The sequence below is a fragment of the Anser cygnoides genome, chromosome 8 (assembly GCF_040182565.1).
Source record: "Anser cygnoides isolate HZ-2024a breed goose chromosome 8, Taihu_goose_T2T_genome, whole genome shotgun sequence".
NCBI lineage: Eukaryota > Metazoa > Chordata > Aves > Anseriformes > Anatidae > Anser > Anser cygnoides.
This window is the reverse complement of record NC_089880.1, coordinates 28,478,907-28,506,895: the sequence shown is the minus strand read 5'-3', so window position 1 is coordinate 28,506,895 and position 27,989 is coordinate 28,478,907. Positions and strand designations below refer to the sequence as shown.

Genomic DNA, 27,989 nt, shown 5'->3' with positions numbered 1-27,989 from the left:
AGCCAGTTTTTGAGGTTTGCATTGTCTTGTGGTTGCTCCAGACAGGTGGGTCTAAAAAGGGTCTAAAAAAGAGCCTCGATGTTGTTGATTGTTTCCTGAAGGAAACATGTTTGTGGCTGTAGAAAGAAAATTCTCCATCTGCTGCTTTGGAAAAGGTCCTTTAGTGATGTTCCACACAGCTAATGTGCTATAAATATAGTTGCTTGTGAGTCAGCAGCCACAGTGTGTATTGTTGCCACAGCACATGGTCAGTGATGTCAGGTAGAATCCAAAAACGGATACTGCTAATGAGAACCTCCCAGAGCTCCAGCTACACACTTAGCAAAGGAGCTGTTGTAAACACACTGCTGCGTTCTGTGAAATAACAGCTCGTGCTTTTAGAGTGTGGGTTAATGCACTGAATGTGTCTGTCCACATCTGTTCCAGAAGACAAATGTTTGTTGCAGCTGCTAATTTTTTAATGTTTTAATTTTTCAAGGAACCTCATGGGTGGCTGGTTGATCTGGTAAACAGGGTACGTAAATGCAAACCAAGCAGAAATGTTACTTGTCACTTGAATTCATTGCTCTCCGAGTAATTTCCTCCTCTCCCCACCCTTGTTTTTTCCCTTCTTTCCTCAGAGTGACAACCACAATAAATGGTTTAAAATTTTAAATCTGTCTGCATCTAGGGAAAGGACCTTGCTAAATAGATCTTGTGTTGCTGCCTTCTCCCTTGAGCACCTTTACCATAACATGATAGCTATCACTAAAAGAAATTAGAGTTCAGCTTAGGCTTCAGTGATGTTTCTCAGTCAAATGTGCCAGGCCAATCTACTATTGCTTTATAAGGTCTAGCTTTCGTCACTATATCCATTTTTAGCCAGGACGCTTACTAGCTTGATGTTTAAGCTGGGACCACATATAATTGCATTGCATTCCCACTGTGTCCCTGAATTCTCATGAAAATGTAAAGCTTATGTTGCATGTGTTGTTATATGGTGAAGGATACTCGTTGTCACCCCAGGAACTTTTAGTGGAGTATTTTCTATAATAGCGTATTTGAAAGATAAAATACTGTAGTTTGCTAATATAATATTGATTATTTTATTTCAGTTTGCAGAGTTGGGTGGATTTTCAGCAATTCAGTCCAAACTCAATTCAGAAGATATTGAGCTTGGGGTAAGTTCATTGTTTGTCACTAGGCTGCTTCTCTCTTTCCATTACTCACTTCATATAGAACCAGTAACATCACTTTTGGCAGTGCTGTTACCTTTACTTTGGTACAAGAGCAATACTCCCACATAGCCCTGGAGAAATGCTGTCACACTGGAGGTCAGATGAGGCTGTGTGTAAGAGTCCTGACTAAAGAGACCTTTTGAGACTTCAGAGGAAAGAGGGAAGGGTTAGCATGCTTTTCTAATGTTCAGCCTTCCAGTTAGACATCGATCAGTCTAGTTTCACTGTATATTCACCAGTAGGTCGCTGGTTTTCGGTTTTCTTCAGCTTTATCTGCATTTAGCTGGAAGTGAATTAACTTCCGTTGTGCATTATAGAAATCATTTTTAAGAAAAAATCCTTAGGAAGACAGATACTGTCTAATCTTAAGCAACTTTTCAAGAGCTGTGTTTAAAACCAGTCTTAACGGTTCTAAACTATTTTTTGTTGGCAAAGCCTAACTTATTTGTTTTCAGCTTCCTAACTTGACTTTGTGTCTTTTTTTAAGCTGTGAAGAACAAGGAGGCCAAGGGAAAACAATGTAACCTAGAATCTTGTCTCCAAGTATAAAATTAGTCTGTTTTCAATGAGCTGTCATATTGGGAGAATTGAATTTCTTTTCATTAAGCAGCAAGTATTAATACTCTAAGAAAAGATAAGTTCTTATATAAGCGTGGAAGAAGAGTAAGAAAATTCAATTTAAATCCTGATAGTCCAATAGGAACTTTGACTTTGTTTAATGAGTAATGACTGCTTGTTTAGGGAGTCTTGTTCAGCATCACTAAACTTAGGCCTTTGATTGCAGTGGGGCATATTCAATTTCATTCATAATTTTTGACCCGCTCTTAGAAGAAGCTAGTTTTGATATTCTTCATTAGCAAATGTCTTTTACACACTTAATTTCCTGATGATGGATATCAGTTGAAAACTTTGGGTTGAAGGGAGCTTGACATGTATATGACACATTTGCAAAAGCTTTCTGCCACTCCTTTCTTTGGAAATGAAATTCACCATATGGCTTTAAACTTAAATCTTGTCTTCACACTTCTCATTGCTGTTAAGCAACCAAAATGTGATGTGTCCTTTTCATGTCTGATTATTTCTCTGGCAGAAACAGGATTAGACAGAGAAGACTGGACAGAATGATGAGAGGACTGATACTAATGAAAAATGGGAAGGTGTTTTTAATTTCAGGCGAAAATATGTATTATATTCTACAGCATACAGTAATGTCTATTTCCTGAACCATGTATTGTTGTAAAGGAGTTGCATGCTAAAATCAGTTTATATGTACTGTTGTTTTTTTCTTCAGGCAATCTCTGCTTTAGTTCAACCATTTGGAGTTTGTGCAGAATATCTTAACTCTTCTGTAGTACAGGTAAAATGTGTGTTACAAATTCTTTTCAGCAAATATAAAAGCCTTGAAAAATGTGACTGGTCATTTGCTCAGATTTAGATAGATCTATTTTAACACAGAAATCCCAGGCAGTATAGTGTCAGAAATGCAAGTATGTGAGAATCTGTTTTTTCATCATAGCAATTTGAAAAATAAGAGGACTGAAAACTAGTTTGACTGTTGCTGTGAAACTGGTGACCAATTCTAAGAAGCCTCCCAAATTCACTTTGAGTAAAGTACAAGAACCATTTTAAGAATCCTGAAGGTGATGAATAGAGGGCTCAGACAACATTCAAATTCTTTTTCCAAGCACAGTGATCTTTAATTGTCTATCAACATTTGCAATGGTGAGAAATTTTGGGACTGCTCTTAATAACTTTCATCAGTGTAAAGCATGCAGGGAAAGAATATAACATGATGGATAGATTTTTGTTTTTAATTTCTTTTTCTGGCAGAGATAGAGCGCACAGTTATGAGAGTTTAGACTGGAAAAAGTGTGGTACAGAGATCATGGTGGTTTTTTTGTAAACTTGCAAATGTGCTCTAGGTTTCACATCTGCATTCACTAACAAAAAGTACTGGTTTAATAAATGACAAAGCCTTTATTTGAAAAGGATATATTTTAGGAGTTAATGAGGGTCAAAGGGGCATATGCATCTAATAATTGATGCACTTTGAAATGGGTTTGGGGCAGGTTGGGGTCATCTGTAAACCTATTGTGGTCTCAAGTAGCTTCTTAGTCTAGTTGCTTCTTTTTCTGGACTTACCTAGCAGGATAGTTTTGTATATGTTGCATGTGTTGCTTTATGTCTAAGGTAACTGGACTTTCAGCTAAGTATTTCATTTTGCTGCAGCCAGATATGCTGAGTAATGTAATTGTTTTCAGGAAACATAAAATGATCATCATGCCTTCTTCTCTCATTCTTTTTAGCCCATGCTTGACCCAGTCATTCATAAAATGATTAAATATGTACAGAATGTAGAAGAGAAGGACTTGAAAGACAAGGTAATGATTTATAAATTAAATACTTAAGAACTTTTCCGTATGTTGTGGAAATGGTGTCTGTGTAGACTAGAACATAATCTTATTCTCACTTACAAAAATACAGCCTGTTCTGAATTATGAGTGACTTAGCCCAAAATATTGAAAAGTAGCTAGTCTGCATTTAACCAATTTTTCATAAATCCATTTTAATTAGATACTTAATGTTTTCACCCTTTTAAAAATATCTTCCCAATGTTACTATCAAATACATCTTTGGTCCCCTTCTGCAGTGTACTGATTGCTCACTTTTCTGATTTGCTTGAAGATGCATTCTGTTAAATTCTTACAACTTCTGTGCATACAACTGTTGTGTTATCTGTTTGCTTCTAAAAATCTGGTAATTGTTGTTTAAAATGGTGTCCCTGCCCACAGCAGGGAGGTTGGAACTACATGATCTTTAAGGTCCCTTTCAACCAAAACCATATAATTCTCTGAAAATATCCATGTAACTTGTGACTGCCTCATATTGCACTGAATTTGGCATCCGGCTGTAATAAATTTGAGTACTGACTTTTTACTTAGACTTACTTTTGTTAATTACATACTGGAAATTGTGCATAACAGAAGAGCAATTCAGTGCACCAAACTGTAGCAGGAGAGGTCACTGAACGAAAGGTTTTGTTGTCTTAGAATTCCCGATGTATAAGTAATACTTTCAGATATCTAGCTTAAACAGTCTGTACTGGATCACTAAACCTACTCTTTGTGTATCATTGAAGTCTGAAACAGAATACTAAAACCAGCACTGCCTTTATTTGTCCTTTTTTGTTGTTTGTTTCATTTTCAACAGAGACTGGTCAGTATCCCTGAGCTCTTGTCTGGCATCAAACTGCTGTGTATGCGCTTCCAACCCGATTTAGTAACTGCAGTGGATGACTTACGGCTGGACATTCTGTTGCGCATGTTAAAATCTCCTCACTTCAGTGCAAAAATGAATTCCCTCAAAGAAGTAGGTTTGCCACATGTGGGTGTGTTTGTGTGCGCACATGCATGTGCGTGGGTGGGATGGGTTGTTAGTAAGTTGCTGAAGCCACAACCTTAAAAAGAGGGTGCAACATCTTACAAATTATGTTGCCTTAGCAAAAGCTTATAAATACCAAAACAAATTCGAGTGACAGGAATTGCTTGTAATATTAGTAGCTACTGAAAGGACTGTGGTCTCCCAGTTAGAAAACAACTACACATAATTTGAACCTTTTCTAAGAATGACAGTTTAAAATTCGTTTATAAGTAACAGTGTATATCATTCCTTCAGTACTCTGAGATCATGCTCATAATTCTGAGGTATTGCTTTTCTCTTTTTCCCATTGTGAGGAAAAGGGAGAAAAAAAGGGTAGGGAGAGGCAACTTAATCCTAGATTGCTGTTCTCAGGCCAGATGTATCAGATCATTATACTATGTAGCTGTATTTTTTATTATGGTTGTGTATGGGCATTGTAGTAGTGTCTAGGAGCTGGAGTTTATGCAACAGGGCTCTTTCTGCTAGGCTCTTAGATAAAAGTAAGAGAAGAAAACATTTTATTTGTCTTGGAACCTGTGGTTTAAGTATAGAGTTGTTCATTCACTTCTTCCTTCCAGAAATTGTTCAACTTCGGTGTCTCAAGAAAGACCTTTTTTAGTATGCAGACATTCTAAGGTGTTTTAGGTTACCTCTTCTGGGCTTTTTGCTTCTCTACTTAAGGGAAAATTGAGATACTAAGCCTCACTGCTCTGTGGTTCTTAATCTTAAGCACTGTGTATCCTTGGTGAAGTTATAAAAGCACAGCTTTTGAAGGCTCTAGCATAAATGTACTTTTTGCACCTTTTCCCTAGAGTGATGAGCCTGTATTGGTTCTGTGTTTGATAAAAATAGGACACTAATTTGAGTATCACAGGCAGAAGCCTGAGATAACCCACTTCTGTTATATCTGTAGCAATATGCAGCACAGGCGAGCTTTTCTGTGTCAGATTGGGAACAAGAATCTGCTGCATCAGACCGATTCCTAGGAGGTGGGTTAGGAATTTACCTTTAAACAGTTTACTTAAAAAATAAAAAATAATTGAAAGAAAAATTCTCCTGTGCTCGAAATATTTCAGGATTCACACTTAAGCTTCATAGAAAGCTTTTTTGAATAGATTTCAGTATAAGCACTTATGATGCATGTGTATCATTAGAATCTCACATTTTGCAATTTCTAGGTAACCAAATTAATAGAAGACAGCACTGTGTCCAAGTCGGTGAAGAATGCAATAGATACAGACCGCTTACTAAACTGGCTAGTAGAAAATTCTGTCCTGTCGATTGCTCTAGAAGGTAAGCGCTTTCACAGAGATCTTTGGCATGTGCTTTGAATGTCTTAAACTTAAAAATTTGGTCCGTCCTTTTTAATACATTTTAGTGAAGCATTACTATCAAAGGAGTTCAAGGATTTTGTCACTGTCAAAACAGAGTGAGGAAACCCAGCAGATTTCTGCTACTATCATCTAGATTTCTCTTTGACATTTGTGCAAACGTCTTCTGCTGTACCTGAGGTTTTTACTCTCAGCTTACCTATATTTTTAAACCTGTAGAAGAGTGAGAAAAGAGTTATTTTTTCCAAGCAGTAAGGCCATGTAGGAGTAGATTGCTATCAGATGTATGAAGTAAAACAAGAATAGAAGGAAGCTTGTTCTTTTTCCTTCTTTAGACTGGATTTTTCTGTAGCAATAGATTGAGAATTTTAGAATAAAGATAACTTTATTCTTGTCCCCTTTAATGTAATGTGTTTATTCGTATGCATTTAATGTGTCTAATGATTTAAATAAATTAATTCAATTGCCATTCTTTATTTCATAGGTAATATAGACCAAGCGCAATACTGTGACCGTATAAAGGGAATTATTGAACTGCTGGGCAGTAAATTATCTTTAGATGAGCTTACTAAAATTTGGAGAATACAGGTAAGCAATCAAGGTTAGGCCGATGCTTTTAGGCTGCCTTGGAAAAATAAGTACTTTTTGTTACCAAGTTCTTTAGCTGGTGGAATGTTAGCTGTTCATTTGTCTGCTTTATCATATTTGCTTGGCTCCTTCCATGAGAGACATAAGAGGTTGTCAATGTGCCGGAACATCAGTATAAATCTGTATCTTAAAGAATCGGTGAAACAAGACTTAATGTTTTCAAGCCTTGAGTCTGCTCTAAGTCTTACAGGCTTGACCTTCCTCCCTTTTTGCAAGGAAGCTATTTTTTTGCTCCTGCTGCGGGGCCATGGTGGACCAGGTTGGACCATTGTTCTTTCCTGCTTTTGAGTTGCTTCTAATGAATGACCTCTGTGCCAACGGAACAAGGAGCAGAGTCAGTTATTCCTGGCTTGTGTTTCTAACATGTCCAAAGCTGTTATCCTTTCTCATTAATAGAAATAGTAGAATAACACTTACATTGAAGACTTTTCACTACCTCACTTGGGATTAAAACCTACCTTCTTGTGTTTTCCGTCTTCATTCCAGTCAGGACAATCCTCCACTGTGATTGAAAACATACATACCATTATTGCTGCAGCTGCTGTGAAGTTTAGCTCTGACCAGCTTAATCATTTATTTGTTCTAATTCAAAAGGTAAGTTCTAACATAAATTTGCGTTCCTTAGTGGAAGTACTTAAAAATGCTTCTACATCCAGCCTACCAAAAGGCAAGTGCCTTGCATACATTTATATCTTAGATATAAATGTAAAGTAAAATATATTTGTGTGTGTATATTTAAAAAAAAAGTTGGCTGTAGAACAACACTTACAATACTGATTTTTTTAACCCAAAAACATGGTTGCTACTATATTACTAATTGACTTAGATTTTAATTATGTTATATATTCAGTGCAAAAACACTTAAAAAATGAGATTTTATTATATCTGATCTCTTACAGCGTGTATTTGAAAAAACAATTGGGCAAAATAGTACTGTAATTGCCAGTAACAAAAATGAGGAAATACACGTGGTAGAAACATACTTGTTTTACTGCAGGACAATCAAAACACAAAACAATTGTAAACTATATTTTGCATCCACTTGAGACTTAACAGACTGACAGTTTTTGCTGCTGTAATAGTAAACATTATCTCTTTGCTGTGCAGAGCTGGGAAACGGAGAGTGATAGAGTGCGACAGAAGCTCTTGAGCCTGATAGGGCGCATTGGTCGAGAAGCGCGGGTGGAGACAACCACTGGAAAGGCACGTGGATGTGACTTTTTTTTTTTTTTTTTTTTTCCTTTATTAAACATAGGGTTTGTAGTCTTTGCACTTTTCAGGTCCTGATCGATTCTGGATTTGTTCCTGTAGGTTCTGGAGGTCCTTTGGGAGCTGGCTCATCTTCCAACATTACCATGTAGTCTTATACAGCAGGCCTTGGAGGAACACCTGACAATCCTCAGTGATGCCTATGCAGTGAAAGAGGCGATCAAAAGAAGTTACATCATTAAATGCATAGAGGATATTAAAAGGGTTGGTTTATTATTTTCTCTCTTCCAAAATGAAACATTATTTAGCCTTGATGTTGCCCTCTTCTTTCAGGATGTACAAATTGTGTCCCATCTGTAAGTTCTTACCTTGGGGAGTCCATGAGAGGGGTAGGCTTTGTGTGAGCCAGTTTGACCTTGAGACTTGTAGTAAGTCTCTTGCCTTTGTTTTAAACAAATTTTCAGCACAAGGAATGATCAGTTTATGGGAAACTACCAGGATGGGCCCAAGGTTAGAATTTGCAAATGGAACCACTATAAAGGTATGTCAGTATTTTAACTGTCCCGTTCATGTGAAAGCTTGAATTAGTTTCCTTTGAGATAAGCATGCATTTCTGGCATGTCCCCTAAGTCTCAAAATACAAATCAATATTTAAATAAATCAATATTTAAATCATAGGAATTTTGTATTTCAATTTTAAAAATAGCTTTTCATCTAACATGGAAGAAGCCATTCTTGGGCATGCCTGTGCTAAGATGGGTCTGGCAGCAGCAGACACATGCATGGCTTAATAGACTGTACCTTCTCTGTCCTGCACTGTTCATATTTTCTGAGATTTGCAAGAATTCTATCTTCTGTTATTTGTTTTTTTTATTTCTTTTTTAATTGGAAATATGCCCATAAAACAAAAGGTTTTTACTTTTTTCATGTACTTCTTTCATGGTAAATTAGGTTTTGTCTGTCAAGCAGCATCTGTAGAGGATGTTAGTTCTTTAGGAAGCATAGTATGTTGTTTCTTGATATTGATCACTTTTTTTTCTTTTTTGCCTGTGTTTGTGAATACAGACTTCGAAGTTTGGGTTCTTAATGTCTGCAAAATTGCAGTCTTCTCTGATCTTATGCTTTCCTGTTCTTCCATTCTTTTTAATTGCATTCTGCCAAGGGCCTTAACAAAGGTGCTGCAGTGGGGAACACTAACGGAAAGCTGTAACTATAGGCTGGAAAAAAAATGGGGCAAACATACAATACGCTTTTTAAAATACAGTACATCATTTGCTTATTTCCCTGTGTTAGGGGAAATGGAGACAAATTGGGAGGGAATGTAATATTAAGACAGCATTCTCAGCTACGTGAGGGAGTCTTCAGTAGAGCGCTGTTACAGGCAGGGTACGTTAGTGTCTCTAAGTGAGCAGGTGGTATTGGTTGTTGTCGATATTTAAACCAGACATCACTTATCTGAACAAAAAACTTCAGTACTGGTTTGTGTGATCAAACTTTACAGAACATGAAGCCTCCCAGAAAAGTGATGAGCAGTTCTAACAATGAGGTAGGATCCTTTGTAGGATCTCTTTCAAAATGCAGCTTAAATAGCCTTTGCTTCCTATCAGAGGGCTCCTTGCAGCACCAAATCAGAAATTTCTTCTCATCTCTTAACCCTCAGTAGTACTTCAGATTTTTTTCTTCTGTTATTCTCACCTTAACAATAAGTAACCTCATTTGACTGTATTTGCCCTTTAAAGCCCTAACTGGCCCGCTTTATCTCCTGTAATTGAGGAAGGTGGTGGTTATTATCCCTCTGGTGCAACTGAGTTTTTGTGTACTAAATTTGCATGTTCTCTAGCAAGGAGGTGGTACTTTGGGCTTAATAATCATAGCAAAATGTTTCAAAGGACGTCTTCAAGAGGGCAAAGGGGCATCTTCGGTGTTTGGAAGGGAACCAGGAACAAGTCACTGAACCCTTCTGAGCTAGTAACTGTTGTTTTGAAACAGGGATATTAATGGAAATCATTACTCTTTAGGAGTCTAAGAGGAGAGTTAATACATTGCTGAGCATGTACACATGCGTAATTCTTTTTTACCTTTCTTACTACTAGTCATCCCAGCACAACAATCCTCAGTTTGTGTGGGTGGTGCCAGCATTACGTCAGCTTCATGAAATCACGCGTTCATTTATTAAGCAAACTTATCAAAAACAAGACAAGGTAAGAATATGTGCTGAGATTATTTTGACACCCTTGTTATGTCTGTATGGCTCTGCTTCTCTAGAGTTTAGAAAAGAGAAAAAAAAAAACACTGATAAGTACAGCTTACAGATATAGCATAAAGTAAATATACAAGTAGGGAGGTTGTGTTGTGTGCTGTCCATTTGTGTGTGTGTGCGTATGCGTATAAATAAAATCTGTTGGCTGTGTCAGGACTGGTTTATTTTATTCTCAGCTTTTTGTAAAATAATTAATGAGTATGTCTCTGTTAAGAAGTTACCATGGCTAATGTTTAGAGCAGCTAATTCGTAATTGTATTGACATTGACAGTTGGAGAACAGACTGAAATACCAGCAACTCATGTGTGCTATTCTGTGGCTAAGTGGAGGTGTGGGACTTTGTTTGCAATCTGCAGCACACACATTTCAGCACATGCTGAAAATGGTATTGCCAGAGGGCTTTGGATATTTGGAATGGGTACAGCTGACTTTGGTGAGAGGGGATCGTTATCCTTTCCATAAAAAACACTTCTCTGTAAAAGACCAGACTGCTGAATGCATGTGTCTGCTTATATATTTTCTTTAAAAACCTCTTTTATTGATGTTTGTTTTTTTACCAAGAGCATTATTCAAGATCTAAAGAAAAACTTTGAAATAGTGAAGTTGGTGACAGGAAGCTTAATATCATGCCACCGTTTGGCTGCGTCTGTGGCAGGTCCTGGAGGGCTTGTTGGAGGAACGTTGGTGGATGGCCGATACACATACCGGGAGGTATTGAACCCTGCATTTCTTACTGCCTTAGGGGCTTGAAAACATGATGTAGTGTATCACTGACCAAGTCTCATAAAATTAGTTGATGTTTCATTTTGGGAATTCACTGGAATATGTTCTGTCTGGAGAATAATTGCATTAGTTCTTATTCATAATTCTGACACTCATCTGTTGGGAATTATTACAGCCTTTTTATATTATGTAGCAAGGGTGATGGAACATCACACTCTACAAGTTTCGTTGCAGAGTCTCTAATGCGTTGAGAACATGATCTCCTTATTCCAGGAGCTCCTGTCTCCAAGCTTGTGCAGCTTTCAGCTTCTATGCAAGCTTCAGCTTGAAGCCTTTTTAGAAAGATAATTAAAAGACAGTACTTTTAACAACTGTATGAAATAGAAACAAAGCTCATTTCAGAGAGTTTCTAGTCCTTGGGCTTTGTTAAGTGTACTCTTATCACTAAGTTTGTCAAAACTAAAAAGAATGTTCAGAGTTCTTGTTATGGGAAGAAAAATCTTAAAACTGCGTTTGTTTCCTTTTCCAGTATTTGGAAGCACATCTAAAATTTTTGGCATTTTTTCTGCAAGAAGCCACTCTTTATTTGGGCTGGAATCGTGCCAGGGAGATCTGGGAATGCCTTGTAACTGGCCAGGATGTTTGCGAGTTAGATCGAGAGGTAAGAAATACTCAAAGTTGTTGTCTGTGGTTGCAGAGTGAATCTTACATGTGCTATTCATGAACCTTTATTTGTGGAGATACATGGAACTTAAGTAGTAAATGTGAAGTAATAAGGCATTATATGCTTGCTGTGTAAGCTAGTGAAACTACTGTTATGTTTGCTTATGACTAGGATGCTCTTTGAACATTAAACTTGACTGGAAGAGAAATGCTGGTGAGGAGATTAGTTGCAGGTTTATGGATGCTAGCTAGAAAATTACTGCCTGAAAGCTTGCAGAGTTGTAAAAGAGATGTTCAGTGATATTTGGGTGCGAGATGACTGTCAAGATTAAGTACCCCAATGCTGCAGTACAGCTGGTATAATAAAGTTACTGTGAGATTTTGAACTTCTTGCTGCAGATCAAACTTTTGTGTGATAAGTTACTATAATATCTGACGTAGTTTTATACAGCAATGACAATCTAAAATACTTGCAATGACAATGGGGTAAAAATATATCTGCTTTTCATTCACAGATGTGCTTTGAGTGGTTTACCAAAGGACAACATGATCTAGAGAGTGATGTACAGCAACAGCTCTTCAAAGAGAAAATTCTTAAACTGGAGTCGTATGAAATTACTATGAATGGTATGAAAATTATGTTGGTCAACAGAACTGTTTTTTAAATAAATACCAGCACTTTGCTTTCTAAGTCTTCAAATTAAATATCAAGCAGCTCTATAAATAAAGGGGTCTTTTTCTATCACTCTGAGTTTTAATAGTTACAGAAGAAAAAAGTCATCTCTTGCATTTGATATCCCTTTTAAAAAAGGATAGAAACTTGTCCTGACCTGAATAAAAAGCTTGCATCACTTTTCACTTTCAGGTTTTAGTTTATTTAAGACTTTCTTTGAAAATGTGAACCTGTGTGACCATCGACTGAAGAGGCAAGGGACTCAGTTGGTGAGTGTTCTGTCAAGTTCATTCTTGTGTACTACTTGTGGCATCTTGAGGCAGGGAGGAGGTTGGACAAGGCTTCTGTATCAGCTGTTTGATATGGTCGTGTTTGTATTAGTATGCAGATTGTCCTTCTAGCATTAATGTTGTTAAATTCTGAAGCTAAAACATTGAAATAACTATAGGAGAAATTCGGCCATTGATAACAAGAAGCTGGTATGTAGCTTCTAAAATTCTGCACAGGTCTAGTAACAATCATGAATTCTAGTGTGAATTTCTCTTGCTTCTCCTTGGCAGGAAAATGTGGGTTTTTTTTTTATTCTTTACAAGGGACTTAGTCTTATCATAGTCAAGGTCTAGCCTACAGCTCTTTTTTAACTTTGTGATCCTTGACTGGCTTTGTTAAATTAATGGTTTTATGTTAAGTAGTTTTCCGTAGGCATTCTAGATCTCTATCACAGAGTTAATTTACTTCAACTGCAGATTTTTTTTGCCAAGTATTGTAGTAGGTTTTATGATGGTTTATTATGTGGTTAGTTACCACATTGACCTCTATGAAACAAATTCCATTCCCAATTACATTTCTCAGTGGTTTTGTACTGTAAAATTCTTCACATGGCTTGACTGGAAGTGCTCTTTGGAACTTCACCTGTAAACAAGTGTTTTGTTTCTAGTATAAATATGTAAGGTTGCAGCTATTGATGTCACTTTGCAATGTGGCAAAACTTGGCAACATGTTGGGAAAGAAAATTGTTAAGATTTAATCAAAAGGTACTTTCCCAGCAGATGAAAAATTGTTTAATTCCCCTGTTTGAACTCATTTTTACTTAAGAAATCCAGTCATGTTTTACTGTTGTTCTTTTTTGCATAGAGTGTAGAAAAACTGGAATTAATAGGAATGGATTTCATTTGGAAGATTGCAATGGAATCACCTGATGAAGAAATTGCAAATGAAGCTATTCAACTGATAATAAATTACAGCTATATTAACCTAACTCCTAGATTGAAAAAGGTAAGCATATTTGTATATGAAAATGCTTTGTCATTCAGAGCAATTTGACACTCTGCATGTTAAAATGTATAGTTTGTTGGGTTCTTTCAGTTTATAAGTAATTCCTATGTTTTTGTATTAAGTTCTAAATCATTTGCCCGTTGTATCTGCAGGATTCAGTATCACTGCACAAGAAGTTCATTGCTGATTGCTACACACGATTGGAGGTAAAAGACAAATTTTAATTGTTCTTGTACCTATGTCCTCTTTCATTTTTTTATGTTAGGATTAGAATAATTGACTATGGTAATTCTATTTAAAGAAAAAAATTCCACAGGTATTTCTTGTCCTTGTAGCTCTCTGGCACATACTAATGGTCCGTTTAAACAACCACTTATATTCCGCTTTGTATTCTAGGCTGCCAGTTCAGCACTCGGTGGTCCAACATTAACACATGCTGTTACAAGAGCTACAAAAATGCTTACGGCAACTGCTATGCCTACAGTAGCAACATCAGTTCAATCTCCTTACAGGTAAGCTTGTATTCAAAAAGGCAAATATGGCCATATATGTTTGCTCCCAGCAACTTCCTGACTGATTTTGAGTGATAATCAAAATTGCTGAGTTATTGTTGGCCAGTAATATTTTGTTCAGCATTCATTTCTCATTACTGGTAGTTGTGTATTCTGTCACAATGTAATTGGAGTTCCAAAAAGATTTTAACAAAACCTGTTTTAAAAAAATAGTATTTAAAAAATAACATATAAATAAAAAGACTGAAAGCCTGAGTGCTGAAGTTCTCAAAATTGCCGTCCTACTGGTCTTGTTTCTGGGGCAACGTGTTGTTTTTTATTTGGGAGAGAAAAGGAGGTTTTTTCATCCTTCCCCTTAATTTATGCTTGCTTAAATGTCTATAGCTTAAATATATGAGCACAGAGGTGACCTCTGGAAACATGAAGCTGCTTCTGAAGTTCAGTATGTCTCAAGCAGCATAATGCAAGATTCTTGACCTATTTTCCTAGTTTGTTACAACTGAATTATTCCCAATGTTAAGGAGTTGCATTTGAAAACAGTTAATTCATGATTGCTATACATGGGCATTGAAAATTAATCTCCGAGACAAGTAACTTATTTTGGATGTTTATCCCTAGGTCAACTAAACTTGTAATAATTGAGAGACTGCTGCTATTGGCAGAGCGTTATGTGATAACAATAGAGGTAAGATAAAAATTTCTTCCTAGGCAAGAATGCAACTTTCAATATTATTAAAAACAGTGAAAGTAATTTAAACCTATGTAACTGTAGTAAATTTGTTACATGTCATCATAAAAATGTCTTTGTTCTCAAGGATGGTATTCACCATTGTCCTTCTCTTCCGGCAGGACCTTTACTCTGTTCCCCGAACTATTCTACCTCATGGTGCCTCTTTTCATGGACATATTTTAACTCTTAATGTTACATATGAATCTACCAAAGATACCTTCACCATAGAGGTATGTGTGTACAGGTTGTGTGTTTCATGCCATGTTGATCTTGTAGCTACTTGGTTCTTTTTGATACTTGGTCTTAATACAAGATACTTGGTCTTAATACAAGCAGCTGTTTTTAAGGACTCGGTCAGCTTGCGAAATCTATCTAAAAATGCTAAATGTGTGCATAAGCTTACAGTAATGGAAGTGTCTGTAGCATAAATGGTTTTGATCATCACTGTAAGGAGGAAAAGTTGTTTCCTTGCTGTTAATGATAGAGTATTTCTAGTACTGTCCTACCCCAGTAGTCTCTTTTATACCTTAATACCTTTACCATCCTATGCAGGGAAGCAGGAGAACTTTCTTGAAAGGTTTCTTTTTTGCTCTCAGGATTGAGTTCTTGAGCAGGCATACTAAACAAATGCCATTTAATTTTACAGGCTCATAGCAATGAAACTGTAGGGAGCGTCAGGTGGAAGATAGCAAAGATGTTGAATTCTCCTGTGGATAATATACAGATATTTGCCAATGACAGCCTGGTACGTTAACTAGAATTCTCATTATGTATAAAAATTGAATCTCTCTTTCAGAACTAAATCATAGATATTTTTTTGCAGCTAACAGTAAATAAAGATCAGAAACTACTCCACCAGTTGGGCTTCTCTGATGAACAAGTCCTTACAGTAAAAACATCAGGAAGCGGGACGCCATCAGGGAGCTCAGCAGATTCCTCAACCACTTCCAGCAACAGCAGTGGTGTATTTAGTTCATCCTATGCAATGGAACAGGTACAGTGTAGTAGCCTGAAAACTGCCCTTGGATTTGAAGGGGATGAGGTAGCAAGGGGGTAGTAGGGCAGTACACAGCTTGGGTGGTGGAACAGATACAGGAAGTTGGAACAGAAGCTTTTTACATCAGCTTCAGTATCCAGTCCTTAGAAGCCTAGGTTTCCTTTCCAACAGCAATTGAAACAAAGCTTTTAAATGCACAATTGTCTTACACATTTGGATTTGACTTTAAAAACTATTTCATCACTTAGGTACCGAGCAGGCTACACTAATCTCTACAGAGTCTTTTGTTAAATCCTGGAACAAGCGACTCTTGACTTAATTTTGAGGTTAGATACTTGACTGGAGCAGATATTTCCAGACTTTCACCATTAATAAAGCTGCAGTATGAAAATAAACTAGAAAGTATCAACTAGCCTATTCAGACCACTCCTAGTCTGCTTTATATATGGACATTAAATAATAGTTGATGTCAAAATTTGCTTATTAAAAGGGAAATGGGGTAATAGCAAAATACAGATAGTCTCAATCTGGAAGGTAGGTGGGATTTCACAGAGCCAGGTTGACATCTGGGTCAGTTGCTTCAATGAAGAGCTCTATTAAATTACTTAAACAGAGTGGGCAGGACAAAAATAACACCATTGTATTTTTGCTTAATTCTCAGGAGAAATCCCTCCCTGGAGTAGTCATGGCTCTCGTGTGTAATGTGTTTGATATGCTTTACCAGCTTGCCAATCTAGAGGAGCCAAGGTAAGCAAGCAAAGTGGTTATCAAATATTGAAGAAATGCTCATGTTGCAAAGCTCAAATAGCTGCTTATTTTATAGTGTATAAGTATTCACCTGGCCACGGTGTGGCTGAGCCCTCTTTTGCCTAAGTAATTTCTGATAACTTTTCAGAATAACGCTGCGAGTGAGAAAACTTCTGCTTTTAATTCCTACTGACCCAGCTATTCAAGAGGCACTTGATCAGCTTGATTCCCTGGGAAGGAAGGTATGGATTAAACAATACCAAATGCTGGTGAGCTTAACAAAAAGGGTTTTACTAGCAGATTTCTTAAGTTATCTGTAAAATGACAATCTTTGGGTTTGAAGCTACTGCAAAACAATGCTTATCTTAAGGATTAATGACATGTTTCTGAGCATTTGGAGATGAAAGGGTTATTATAGGGATTATATGAGATAATATAACGTTGCCAATTATAACAAACTGCAGTAGTCTAAAAATATTTTTTTTTCTGTGACTTATTCCTCCTAGAAAACACTGCTCTCAGAATCTAGTTCTCAGTCTTCAAAATCCCCCTCCTTGTCTTCAAAACACCAACATCAGCCCAGTGCTAGTTCAATACTAGAAAGTCTTTTCAGATCTTTTGCTCCAGGCATGTCCACCTTTAGAGTACTCTACAATTTAGAGGTAAGAAAACAAATTTTCTTCTTTCATACTTGTGTTTCTGAGTGCTAACGTTTAAGTAGATCAAACTTTCTTGGGCAGGAAGCCTCAAGTTCACCATGACGTTATGGAAAATGCACATGTCGAGTCATAGCCTGTTTTTCTGTATACAATAAATTCCCCGTAACAGAAGGGGTAAAAAGTTCCATTTTAGAGACTTTACTGTGAAGCCACGCCTCTCTTGTCATTGTAAGGTGGAAAGAGTATTTTAATTTATGTGGAGAGAAGCAGAGAAATGTTGAAATCCTTACCGTTTAGGTACAATTCCTGCCTGAATCTCCAGATACTTAATGAATTTTTTTGTCATATAAAAATGTTGGTCCTTTTAAAAATGAAAGGGAGTAGCTGTTTAGTTTAATTGTTTCTACTCAAATCCTTTTGAAAGGTTGATTATTTTAAGGGAGAATAATACTAGAGATTCAGAGGGAGCTGGCAAAAAGAATGCTAATTTTCCTTCTACATAAGTCTACCATATTCTGTCTGTAGAGGCTAAGGAGGAATATTTCTTGAAGCATTCAGCTGTGAAGAATTTTCACTATCCAAATGCGCAGGGCTTTTACCCAGGAGCTTCTGGCCTGTTTTAACTGTGCATGCAAAGTGAGTGGAATGCATACAATTTTTTTTAACCCTAAGTATTCTCCTCCGTAAGTTCTTTATCCAGAAGTCTGAAAGACTGGGTTGGACACTGTAAAAAGGTTCTTTCCAAGTGCTCAGTGCATGGATTTTAAAGAGAATGAGAGGGTTCAGTTGGTGGTGTTCTTACGTTACATTAATCTGCACACTCTAGGAAACTGGGCAGTGTCTACTTCTGCTCACAGATCCCACTGTTAATAAGGACGAGTTACAAATGCAGTCTGAACAATATGAAGTTGCAGGACCATTGCTAGCAGCTTCAAAAACAGTGGACAAAGTAACTGTTCTGTCCTTCTCAGCGTGTGCCAAGATTGCTGTAGGAATTTTGTTATAGTTGCCTTCCTTTGGACTTCTGCAGTCTTAACATTCACTCTTGATCATCCTACGCTCTGACATCCCATTGCAGTGGTAGGGTTCCTCCTTTTTCTGTCAAGCTGGAATGAAGTATATTTGTCTCTAAAATGTGTTGACAAGTTCTACAACTGAAAGCAAATGGCTTACCATATCACAGCAAGGATATTTTGTTGAACTGGCAGGTTATCTTACAGTGTGACAAGATGGCTATCTACTTCTATGCCAGAGAAAATAATGAAAGCAAGCAATAAATTGTTTGTTTTTCTGGCAAGGAATAAGTAGTAGTAAATTGGATTAGATGCATAGATTTTATGAGTGGACTTGCTCTCCAAATCCAGTCAAGCCAGTTGGAAGATGCGTATTGTCAGAAAAAGATGGCATGGTGTTCTATTCCCCCAGTTGGTAACCTGTTCAAACACTAGGAAACCAGTCTGGAACATTGGGGTAACTGCTTTCTGAAGAATGTGCACAGCAAATTTTAGAGCATGTGAAAGATGAAAATTATCTGTTTCAGAGGTTCAATGTTATATTATGCAGTGTTGTAATAAGATTTCATACCTGGAACTCTGTAAGCCATGCAGCTGTTATGTGAGCATGGAAATGATATATTTTGTTTTTCCATATGCAGCATTGTTGGCTGTACATGCTGAAGGGACTTCTCAAGAAAGCAAATAACTCCTATATTTTTTCTATTTATTTTGGTTTTAAAAAAAGTGAAATTGATTATAAATGTGCCAACAGAGACTGCAGAATTCTACGTCCATATTTCCGAGTGTAAGTGGATTCTGTGAAGTTCAGTGCTGACTTAAAACAAGAGGGATAATGCAGAGGTGAAGTTCACAAGGGCTGTAGAATTATCTGGACAATCTCTTAAAAAAAAAAAAGAAAATAGTAATTAATACAATTGTGTTTCAGAAGACATGAATTAATAAAATACCCTAAAAATGGCTTACTTATGGCCTGCTGTCAACTGAAAGTCTAGAAAGGAGAAGGATTTGTGCTCTTAAGGAGTTCCTTCTGAGCCTGAAGACGCATTTCACAGGCTAGAGTATGTACTTAGTAAATAAACAGCAGTGAAGATAAAAATGCCCTTTGATACAGGATAAATATCTGTAGTAGTCTTTGCTGTCCTGGATATTTTTAGTGTGATTTCTTTACATACTAGAGCTTCATAGAGCTGTATTGTTAATTCCATTAGTAGTGGATTTTTTCTGCTATAGTTTTGACCTTCAGCAGTAAAGGAATACTAAGATTTATGCGTGGATACTTTATTTTAGGTACTGAGCTCCAAGCTGATGCCAACTGCAGATGACGAAATGGCAAGAAACTGTGCCAAGTCTTTCTGTGAAAATTTCCTCAGAGCAGGAGGTTTGAGGTTAGATTTCAAAATCTTGACTCTATTTGTAACACTTCATTTAGTTAGCTGTTCTCTGTGGTTCTGCTTTCCATGCTGTAGCACACTTGTACGGTTTTGAGCTGCTTTTTTTAGAGGAAAAGTCCATCCAAAGCTATCCTTTCATTTACCAGTGTCTGGAAAGATACCATAGCTACCATAGTAATGTAACTGAGTATATCATGTTAACACCAACATAAAGATAGGCACAGATAAGCCTATGAAGTGTAGCTTACACAGAGGTAGTTACATGCTAACTATTGAAATATCCATTATTTTAGTTCAAATTTGTAAGTGGCTGCATTACACATGCTATATCCTGCATATACACCAGCAGACAGTTTTTAGCAGTCAAAAACGTAGATTGTGTATTGGGAACCAAATTAAATTTGACCATCTCCAAAATCCAGACCCTTCAGATAAGGTACAGGCATTTGGAAGACCGGGCAACATTGCTTATAATTGTGTCAAAATGGTCAAGTATGTGTTGCTCTTAAACTTCTGTACCCCATAGATCCTGAAGCATTTACCAGCGGGAACAGAAATCTCCAGTCTGTAAATGCAGGAGGGGAAAATAGGGATGTTAGTCTCCAAAGCTGCCAGTTTGGCAGTTTTAATTGGCATTCAACTGAGTGAATAAGAGGAGGGAAGGATGGAGATAAATTAATTGCACCTCTTTCCTAAGTGAAATGCTTTGAAACAGAGCCTGTATTATTGATTTGTTTTTAAGTTTGGTGGTGAATGTGATGCAGAGAGATTCCATCCCATCAGAAGTAGACTATGAAACCAGACAGGGAGTCTATTCCATCTGCCTGCAACTTGCAAGGTAAGTAATTGCTTCTCATCAGATTGAGTGCTACTTCCTTGGCTTTTGGATTGTCCCTTGTAATATTTAAGTTTGAAATAGAACTCAAAGTATCAGTTATTCACTTGCTGTGAACATTCAAAAATAAGCTTGACATTTCTGCTCTGTGAATGTAGGTTCTTGCTTGTTGGCCAGACAATGCCTACCTTACTGGATGAGGATTTTATTAAAGATGGGGTAGAAGCATTGTCCTCACGCCCCTTCCGTAACGTCAGCCGGCAAGGAAGTAGGCAGATGTCCATTTGTGGAACACCTGAGAAGTCATCCTACCGACAGCTCTCTGTGTCTGATAGATCCTCCATTAGGGTAGAAGAAATCATACCAGCAGCAAGAGTTGCCATACAAGTAAGGAAGCGTTTGATAATTTATGGTGATGTAGCAGTGTGATCTCTGGTGGCAGCTGTATAACTCCTGGAATTTTCAGTCAAAAGTCTACCTTCTATACTAGTTCTTGCCCAGGCCCTATTTAAAAGCCTCTGAAAATCCATGTTATCAGTCCCTCTTCCCTACCTTTATCTGGATTTTAACATCTAACTTAAGGCATCCTTAAGTCTGGTTAGAGAAGAGAGAAGAACAAATCCAAATGTGAATTTGACATGATCCAGAAGATACGTTCCTCTTATCCCTATGATTAACAAAGGCTGTCGACCATCACAGAATTAACACTTTCTTGTTCCTTCAGACTATGGAGGTGAATGATTTCACTTCCACAGTGGCTTGCTTCATGCGACTTTCGTGGGCGGCTGCTGCAGGACGACTGGACCTCGTAGGAAGTAGTCAGCCAATAAAAGAAAGCAACACTTTATTTCCTGCAGGGATTCGAAACAGACTTAGCAGCTCAGGTAGGTTACTGTGCCTAACATCTTTTAAAACGTCTTTATTGAAGAAAGCATTTGGAAGCCATCTTTAGGGATGAAAGTACTTGGTTTATTCTTAATTTAACACCTGTGAAGTGTGAAGCTGAATTACACAAATCTGAGAAAAATGTTGTATGTTCATGTCTCTTTTAGAGAAGACTTAAGTTGCAGGTAACTGACCAGGGGCTGAAGATATCTGAAAAATGTAATGGATTATAGCACTTGTTCGTTTCTTAATACAGGAAGTAATTGCAGTTCAGGAAGTGAAGGCGAGCCAACAGCCCTGCATGCTGGTATCTGTGTGAGACAGCAGTCTGTATCTACCAAAGATGCTTTGATTGCTGGAGAAGCCCTGTCTCTGTTAGTAACCTGCCTTCAGCTACGCAGTCAACAGCTAGGTATGAAATACAATTGGATTGCTTGGTATTTGGAGTATAAGTAGGGGGGGGGCTTTTGAAGATCGTTTTAAAAAAAAACAAAAAACATAGAAACTCCTAAATTTATAAGTTACCTTCTCAGCTCAAGTGAGAAACACACAATTTCATTTAAAAAATGCAATTTTTTTTATACCCAGGACTGAACGGTAGGTGGCATGAAACAAGGCATGTGGTGCTGTGCCTTAGTGAAATGCACTGGGAAAACTAACTTACTGCCAGTATATAAATATTTGTACTGGCTCTGAAGGACATAATTCTGCACGTGCTGCTGTTTGCACAGCTAATGTTTAGTACTTGAACCTTTGTGTACAAGAAATGTAAATGGTGGTGGAAGGAGAAGGAAAATGCTGTTATGAGGTAGTGCCCATCTCTGACAGCAGGAGATAGAGAAACATGCAAATACCCGTTCTTGCTTTTTGGTATTGATAGGAGGGTATTTCATATAAGTCCTATATGGTATTTTAATGTAAGACTGAGTGATTTTAAATGCTTATTCTAGAAAAGATAACCTCGTATTCTTCTGTTCTAGGATCTTTTTACAATTTGCCTTGTGTTGCTGATTTTATCATTGACATACTGCTTGGATCACCAAGTGCTGAGGTAAGGGTCTTTGAAAACATCTTAAATATTTCGGTGAAATATGTACACTTTGTTCATTTCATGTGGTCTGAAGATAAAATTGTTCATTACAAGTATTCCAATATTGTTTGCATAAATAACCTCTGTGTAATGGCTAGTGATTCCAGTACTTAGTGCTGTATTGATAACAAATGTTGAAGTATTGCATTCCTTAGGCTTGTATAATCCATGAGGCACAGAGCTGTGCTTTGAATAGTCTGAAAAAACTTCCATTTTGGTAAGACAGAAGCTATAATACTAGTACCTTTACCTTCTCAACAAGGGGAAGTCGTGAAGGAATATTGTCTCAAAAGATTTGGGTAAGATCTAATGGACTCTTCTGGACTTCTGAAAAAATCTTCCAAATGTCAGAACCCTACTAAAATTTATTTTTTCTGATTTGAGATTTTTCTGGATATTCAAAAATTCAGAGATTTTTTTTCAGGCCACACACTTCATTTCGTTGCATCCCACCTATTTTGTATGAAGTTGTTGCATCTTTTCACCCTTTATCTGAATTGATAGTCTGTGTTTAATAAAGCATCAGAGCTGTTAGCAGAGGGATGAAAGTGGTTTGCTACATCCCTATAAATAGAGAAGCCCTGGTTGGTGGGTGTGGAGCTCATGCTCTAGTTTCCACAAGATTTTCGGTGTCTGGGTTTTGTCAGATTTCTAACCAAACAAGTGTATTTTTGGCAGCCTTTGAGTAAGGTCTTGTGCTTGACAATGATACTTTTTCAGATTCGTCGTGTTGCCTGTGACCAGTTGTACACCCTTAGTCAGACTGACACGTCAACTCACCCAGACGTACAGAAGCCAAACCAGTTTCTCCTGAGCGTGATTCTCAGTGCCCAGCTGCCTCTTTGGTCACCAACCAGCATCATGAGAGGAATTAACCAGAGGTAAGGCAGATGTGTGTTTACTAAGGAAGGAAACCTATTGCTTTTTTAAATCAGTAGTGCTTTGGAAGCTCTGAGGTGTGAGTAGGACTTTGTTTTTGCAATTCTCTGAAAAGTAGACATGCCTGTCATACCCCAGAAAGTTCAGGAAGTATGTAAATTGGAGGGAAGTAAAGCTGGATTTTTAATGTACAGCTCTTCCTCTGTGAACTCATACAGTTTGTTTTTTAACTTCCCGGAGGCTATAGTTGCTAAATAGGCATTCTCTTTCTAGGATTTTCTTGTGGTAGTCAAAATGAGGCCAGAGTCCTGAATGAGGTGAAGAGGTGATGGGATGTATGACAGTAACACTGAATTTTTTCGATAGCGTTGTATAGATCCAGAACAGAAATTGATGCGGAAGGGCCCAGCTTTTTCAATAATGTCTGAACAACCAACCTCACCTGTTTTCTTGTTTGTTAACCATTACACCTGCAAAGACTCAAGTCCTGTTGACATGTCCCTGACTGGCCAAAAATTACTGAATATACTTGTCTAGAAGAATTTCTAGAAGAATCTGAGTAGAGGAGTAACTGTGAAGCTGAAATATGTTGGTGTTACCATTTGATATCTAACTGTTATGAGGTGAGGAAAGAAAGCAATGTTAAATGTTACTCCAAAAATAAATAAATAAATCAGAAGCAATTGTTTTAAAGCTGCAGCACATGCATAAAGAAGCACTACTGAGACAGGTACAATGCTTGGATTAGATGGACAGAGCACGTGGGCCTTAAAAGTAACTGCTTAAACTAAAATTAGAAACTTTTCTCTAAAATATTCTTTTATTTGTATCTTTTCTAGACTTTTGTCCCAGTGTACAGAATACTTTGACCTGAGATGTCAGTTATTGGATGACCTGACATGTAAGTACATTCATGTTACTGCCCAGACAAACATGCTATTCAGATTGCAAGTTCTAGACATGTCTTCCTTCTGTTGACAAGATGCAGAATGCAGACATTGAGGATTAACTCGTTGTGACTTGCCAGTGTGCTGGCCATTCTGTGTTGTTAATGCCTGACATGGGCAATTCTCGGTGTTTGGTAACTGCAAGGCAGTTACTCCTCTTGGAAAGTGAAATGAGTTCCTTTGCAGAAGGTGCGCTTTTTACATATTGTGAGGGGAAATTAGACCATCTGTTAGGCCTTCAGATGGAAGTTCAGAGATGAAAAATTATAGTAAGATAATCAAGAGCCTTAAGTTAGATAGTATGTGTATGTCAGTTTCCCCCATGAGGAGCTATGAAATACCTACCTGTATCCTCCTGTATCCTCAGTTTGCAGAGTAAATCTCTGCAGCGCCTTCCCCATAAGGAGGATATACATATAAACATATTACCACTCCACACTGCCTGTACCTTCTCAGAATTCAGTTGGACCTAATTCAAGAAACCTTTCCAAGAATCTATTCCCTTTCCTGGGAAATTCTCTCATTGACTTTTTCCTAGTCAGTAACATAACAGCACATGAGTGGAAGTCCAGTTCAAAAGCTTTCTACTCTTGTTTGAGACCTTTGTATTTAAATTCTACACTTATACATACATAGAACTGCTGATCTTTTTGTGGGGATGTCCCTTTTTATCTTGTAGCATCAGAAATGGAACAGCTAAAGATAAGCCCAGCTGCCATGTTAGAAGATGAGATCACCTGGCTAGACAACTTTGAACCCAATCGCACAGCTGAGTGTGAGACCAGTGAAGCTGATAACATCTTGTTAGCAGGACACTTAAGGCTCATCAAGACTCTCCTTTCACTTTGTGGAGCAGAGAAGGAAATGGTTGGTAAGTATTCCTTTTTCATTCTAAAGTGGCTAGACCAGCATGAATTCTGCACAGTGTTAAAAATTACGTAGAAAACGTGTTGAAGATAGAAGATATATAATTATATCATTAGGAGTGACAGAGCTGAAAGGAATAGCATTGGCAGTTCAGTATGTAATGTGTTCAACAGTAGATGTGGATTACTGTGTTACAGGTTCATCTTTGATTAAGCCGTTGTTGGATGACTTCCTCTTCAGAGCGTCCAGGATTATTCTGAACAGCCATTCCCCGGCAGGCAGTGCTGCAATCAGTCAACAAGACTTTCATCCAAAGTAAAAATTGCTTTTTTTGTTTGCCATGGGTTTTGTCCAAGTACTCATGAATGTAAATGTCACACTGGGGCTATAGATACACGGAGTTCATACCAATGTTGGAGCTTTCTCCAGAGCATACCTTCCCAATTTATACATTTCCTACATAAGTGTCCAAATAGTGTTTTTTGTAAGTTGCATGTTCTTGGCATCTTTAATAGGCTTTTAAAGTTTCATGTAAGTAACTGGCATTTTTATTAACTTTAACTACATTTTATTAACTACACCTTAATGTATTGTTCCATTGCTGTTCATCTCAAGCATTCTCTCATTTGCTTAAATAAAGCCTTTTCTTTGGCCTTCAGAAGAAAGGGCTAGTGTGCTTGATCTGTTGAAGAGTTAAGTAAAAGTGTTTTCTACTGGTTTGGCACACTGTAGGTCTAAGGTCGCCACTTCCAAGCAAGGAAGCTGTCTGGTCTAGCTCTTCCAAAGCTCATCTCAGTGTACGTGAGTCATTTTGTCTCCACCAGTGTTACAGTAACAGAGAGAATCTGATTGTTAGTCCTCAGAGGTGGAACAAACTGTCGTCTTTTTTGGGCACCTTGCTTCCTTGCTACTGAATGTTAAGCACAGATATCTCCATGTCAGTGAGAAAGGCTTATTTAAAGGAGTGTTTCTGGGGCTGCTCATCCTCTGATTGCTTTCCTTCCCCTCTGCCTCCCCAAGAAAGAAGATAAAAAAAACACTCTGCAGTCTCTCAGGAGTTTTTTTAGCATTTAAACTAGTCCTTTTGAACAATTGTCACTTGTTCTGAGTAATATGGCTTTCTAGAATTAGAAATAATTGAGTAATCCTTAAAAATAGATCTCAACTGTGGTTTGCTTTTTAGGTGCAGTACAGCAGATAGCCGATTAGCTGCCTATGAAGTGTTGGTAATGCTGGCTGATAGCTCACCTTCCAATCTTCAGCTTATTACAAAAGAGCTGCTTTCTATGCATCACCAGTGTGACCCTGCACTTACCAAGGAGTTTGACGTAAGCAAGAAGCCTTTTTTTAATTTGCATTAGTGCGATAGCATTAGTACTGTATGATCTACTGAACATGGTCTTTAATTTAAAATTACAAAAAAGCAGACGAGTAAATGAAGACCCAGTTGATCTTTCTGAGAAGCAAATACTCTTGTGAGTCTTTGTCAATTATCTGTGTAAGAAAGAAGTGTTGCCTAACTATCACCAATTTCATTTAGATACGTTTTAGGCTGCTTTTTCAGTTTTATGCTGGATGTTAACTGTATAAATGAGCAAATACAGCTCTTGTGATATTTCAGAATTAGTTTTCCTGGTTTTCCATAAAATAGCACAAGTTTTTTATAAAGGTGATTATAAGAGATAATGTTGGAGTCTCACGTGTTCTATAATTTATTAAGACAAAATATTTCTCATTGTAGTATCTTCCCCCAGTGGATAGTCGCTCCATTTCAGGATTTGTGGGACTAAAGAATGGTGGTGCTACTTGTTACATGAATGCTGTCTTCCAGCAGCTATATATGCAACCTGGTCTCCCAGAGGTAATTGGTTCAGTGTCCTGTAAAGTCCTTTTTTCAAAATTAACTGTCAACTGAGCTGCAAGTTCATCTCACATTACTTGTAACATGAATTCTTGTTTTTCTTTAAAGAAAAAAGTGTGTATATACATAGTGTCTATGTATAAATATATATAGTGCATATACATAGAACATATACACTCACACAAATGATTACTTTTAACTTGTCATGCTGTGTCATGAAAACCTAGTATTGGTATTATTAGTAGAATATTAGTACAAGAAGGAGTAGAATATTAGGAGTATTAGTTCTTGGCAAAGTTAGTGAAGTTATTTGTTTCTTCCCAGGCCCTGCTTTCCATTGATGATGATACAGACAATCCAGATGACAATGTGTTCTATCAAGTTCAGTCTCTTTTTGGTCACTTGATGGAAAGCAAGCTACAGTATTATGTACCTGAGAACTTCTGGAAGGTATTATTTTTGTTTAGAATATATACTTTTCTACTTAACCTTTTTTTACCTTTTTCTCTTTGCAGAATTTCTAGGGATAAAGTTTTACCTCAAAAAGTCAAAATGTGTAGAAATAATGCTTATCGGTGAAGTTTTTTTAATATTTATATGGAACTGCTACCTCTTTATACTTTATATAGATCTTCAAGATGTGGAATAAGGAACTTTATGTTCGAGAGCAACAGGATGCTTACGAGTTCTTTACCAGTCTTATAGATCAAATGGATGAGTACCTCAAGGTAAAAACCTCAGGTTTCTTTCCTTGTTTACATGTTTCTCTTGGTAGTCAAGTCTATTCATTTCTGTCAGTCATTCTTTTTTTCTTTGGAAAAGAAGGCAGAGAACCACTTAACTATTTTGTGATCTAAGTAATATTCAGAGGCTTAAATTTCATGCTACATACTTGGTCTTTCAGTCTGAATAGATATATATATATATAACTGATGTCTAATTTTTTTTATTTTCAACAGAAAATAGGAAGAGACCAAATATTTAAGAATACTTTTCAAGGTATCTTTTCTGATCAGAAGATCTGCAAGGACTGTCCTCACAGGTAATGTTAATTTTACTGCATTAGGTAACTTGTTGTGTGCTGCCATAACTATTACAATATGTAGGTCAAAATAGCACAAAAAGTAATATGCCTTTGACTGTAAGCATCATTG

At 37.2% G+C, this 27,989-nt stretch overlaps 1 protein-coding gene across 3 annotated transcripts in view; it reads left to right on the top strand.

The window, feature by feature from the left end:
* The window catches only part of USP24 (ubiquitin specific peptidase 24), a 61,272-nt gene that overhangs the window by 15,408 nt on the left and 17,875 nt on the right, over positions 1 to 27,989 (top strand). For 2 of the 3 annotated variants that reach the window (XM_048062106.2, XM_067001209.1), the window contains exons 6-46: positions 479 to 514; positions 1,095 to 1,160; positions 2,509 to 2,574; positions 3,524 to 3,598; positions 4,428 to 4,586; positions 5,816 to 5,930; positions 6,453 to 6,556; positions 7,103 to 7,210; positions 7,724 to 7,819; positions 7,928 to 8,089; positions 9,327 to 9,371; positions 9,919 to 10,026; positions 10,647 to 10,796; positions 11,338 to 11,469; positions 11,987 to 12,098; positions 12,337 to 12,413; positions 13,279 to 13,419; positions 13,572 to 13,625; positions 13,816 to 13,931; positions 14,550 to 14,616; positions 14,781 to 14,891; positions 15,308 to 15,406; positions 15,485 to 15,655; positions 16,320 to 16,405; positions 16,554 to 16,647; positions 16,912 to 17,067; positions 19,368 to 19,465; positions 20,214 to 20,309; positions 20,465 to 20,693; positions 21,031 to 21,190; positions 21,448 to 21,603; positions 22,172 to 22,242; positions 23,002 to 23,162; positions 24,000 to 24,061; positions 24,787 to 24,978; positions 25,172 to 25,289; positions 26,158 to 26,302; positions 26,716 to 26,835; positions 27,160 to 27,285; positions 27,465 to 27,563; positions 27,795 to 27,877. In XM_048062106.2, coding sequence (XP_047918063.2) covers positions 479 to 514; positions 1,095 to 1,160; positions 2,509 to 2,574; positions 3,524 to 3,598; positions 4,428 to 4,586; positions 5,816 to 5,930; positions 6,453 to 6,556; positions 7,103 to 7,210; positions 7,724 to 7,819; positions 7,928 to 8,089; positions 9,327 to 9,371; positions 9,919 to 10,026; positions 10,647 to 10,796; positions 11,338 to 11,469; positions 11,987 to 12,098; positions 12,337 to 12,413; positions 13,279 to 13,419; positions 13,572 to 13,625; positions 13,816 to 13,931; positions 14,550 to 14,616; positions 14,781 to 14,891; positions 15,308 to 15,406; positions 15,485 to 15,655; positions 16,320 to 16,405; positions 16,554 to 16,647; positions 16,912 to 17,067; positions 19,368 to 19,465; positions 20,214 to 20,309; positions 20,465 to 20,693; positions 21,031 to 21,190; positions 21,448 to 21,603; positions 22,172 to 22,242; positions 23,002 to 23,162; positions 24,000 to 24,061; positions 24,787 to 24,978; positions 25,172 to 25,289; positions 26,158 to 26,302; positions 26,716 to 26,835; positions 27,160 to 27,285; positions 27,465 to 27,563; positions 27,795 to 27,877 — 4,622 coding nt within the window. The remainder of the gene's footprint in view (positions 1 to 478; positions 515 to 1,094; positions 1,161 to 2,508; positions 2,575 to 3,523; positions 3,599 to 4,427; positions 4,587 to 5,815; positions 5,931 to 6,452; positions 6,557 to 7,102; positions 7,211 to 7,723; positions 7,820 to 7,927; positions 8,090 to 9,326; positions 9,372 to 9,918; positions 10,027 to 10,646; positions 10,797 to 11,337; positions 11,470 to 11,986; positions 12,099 to 12,336; positions 12,414 to 13,278; positions 13,420 to 13,571; positions 13,626 to 13,815; positions 13,932 to 14,549; positions 14,617 to 14,780; positions 14,892 to 15,307; positions 15,407 to 15,484; positions 15,656 to 16,319; positions 16,406 to 16,553; positions 16,648 to 16,911; positions 17,068 to 19,367; positions 19,466 to 20,213; positions 20,310 to 20,464; positions 20,694 to 21,030; positions 21,191 to 21,447; positions 21,604 to 22,171; positions 22,243 to 23,001; positions 23,163 to 23,999; positions 24,062 to 24,786; positions 24,979 to 25,171; positions 25,290 to 26,157; positions 26,303 to 26,715; positions 26,836 to 27,159; positions 27,286 to 27,464; positions 27,564 to 27,794; positions 27,878 to 27,989) is intronic. The other variant, XM_048062107.2, reaches the window with a different exon arrangement.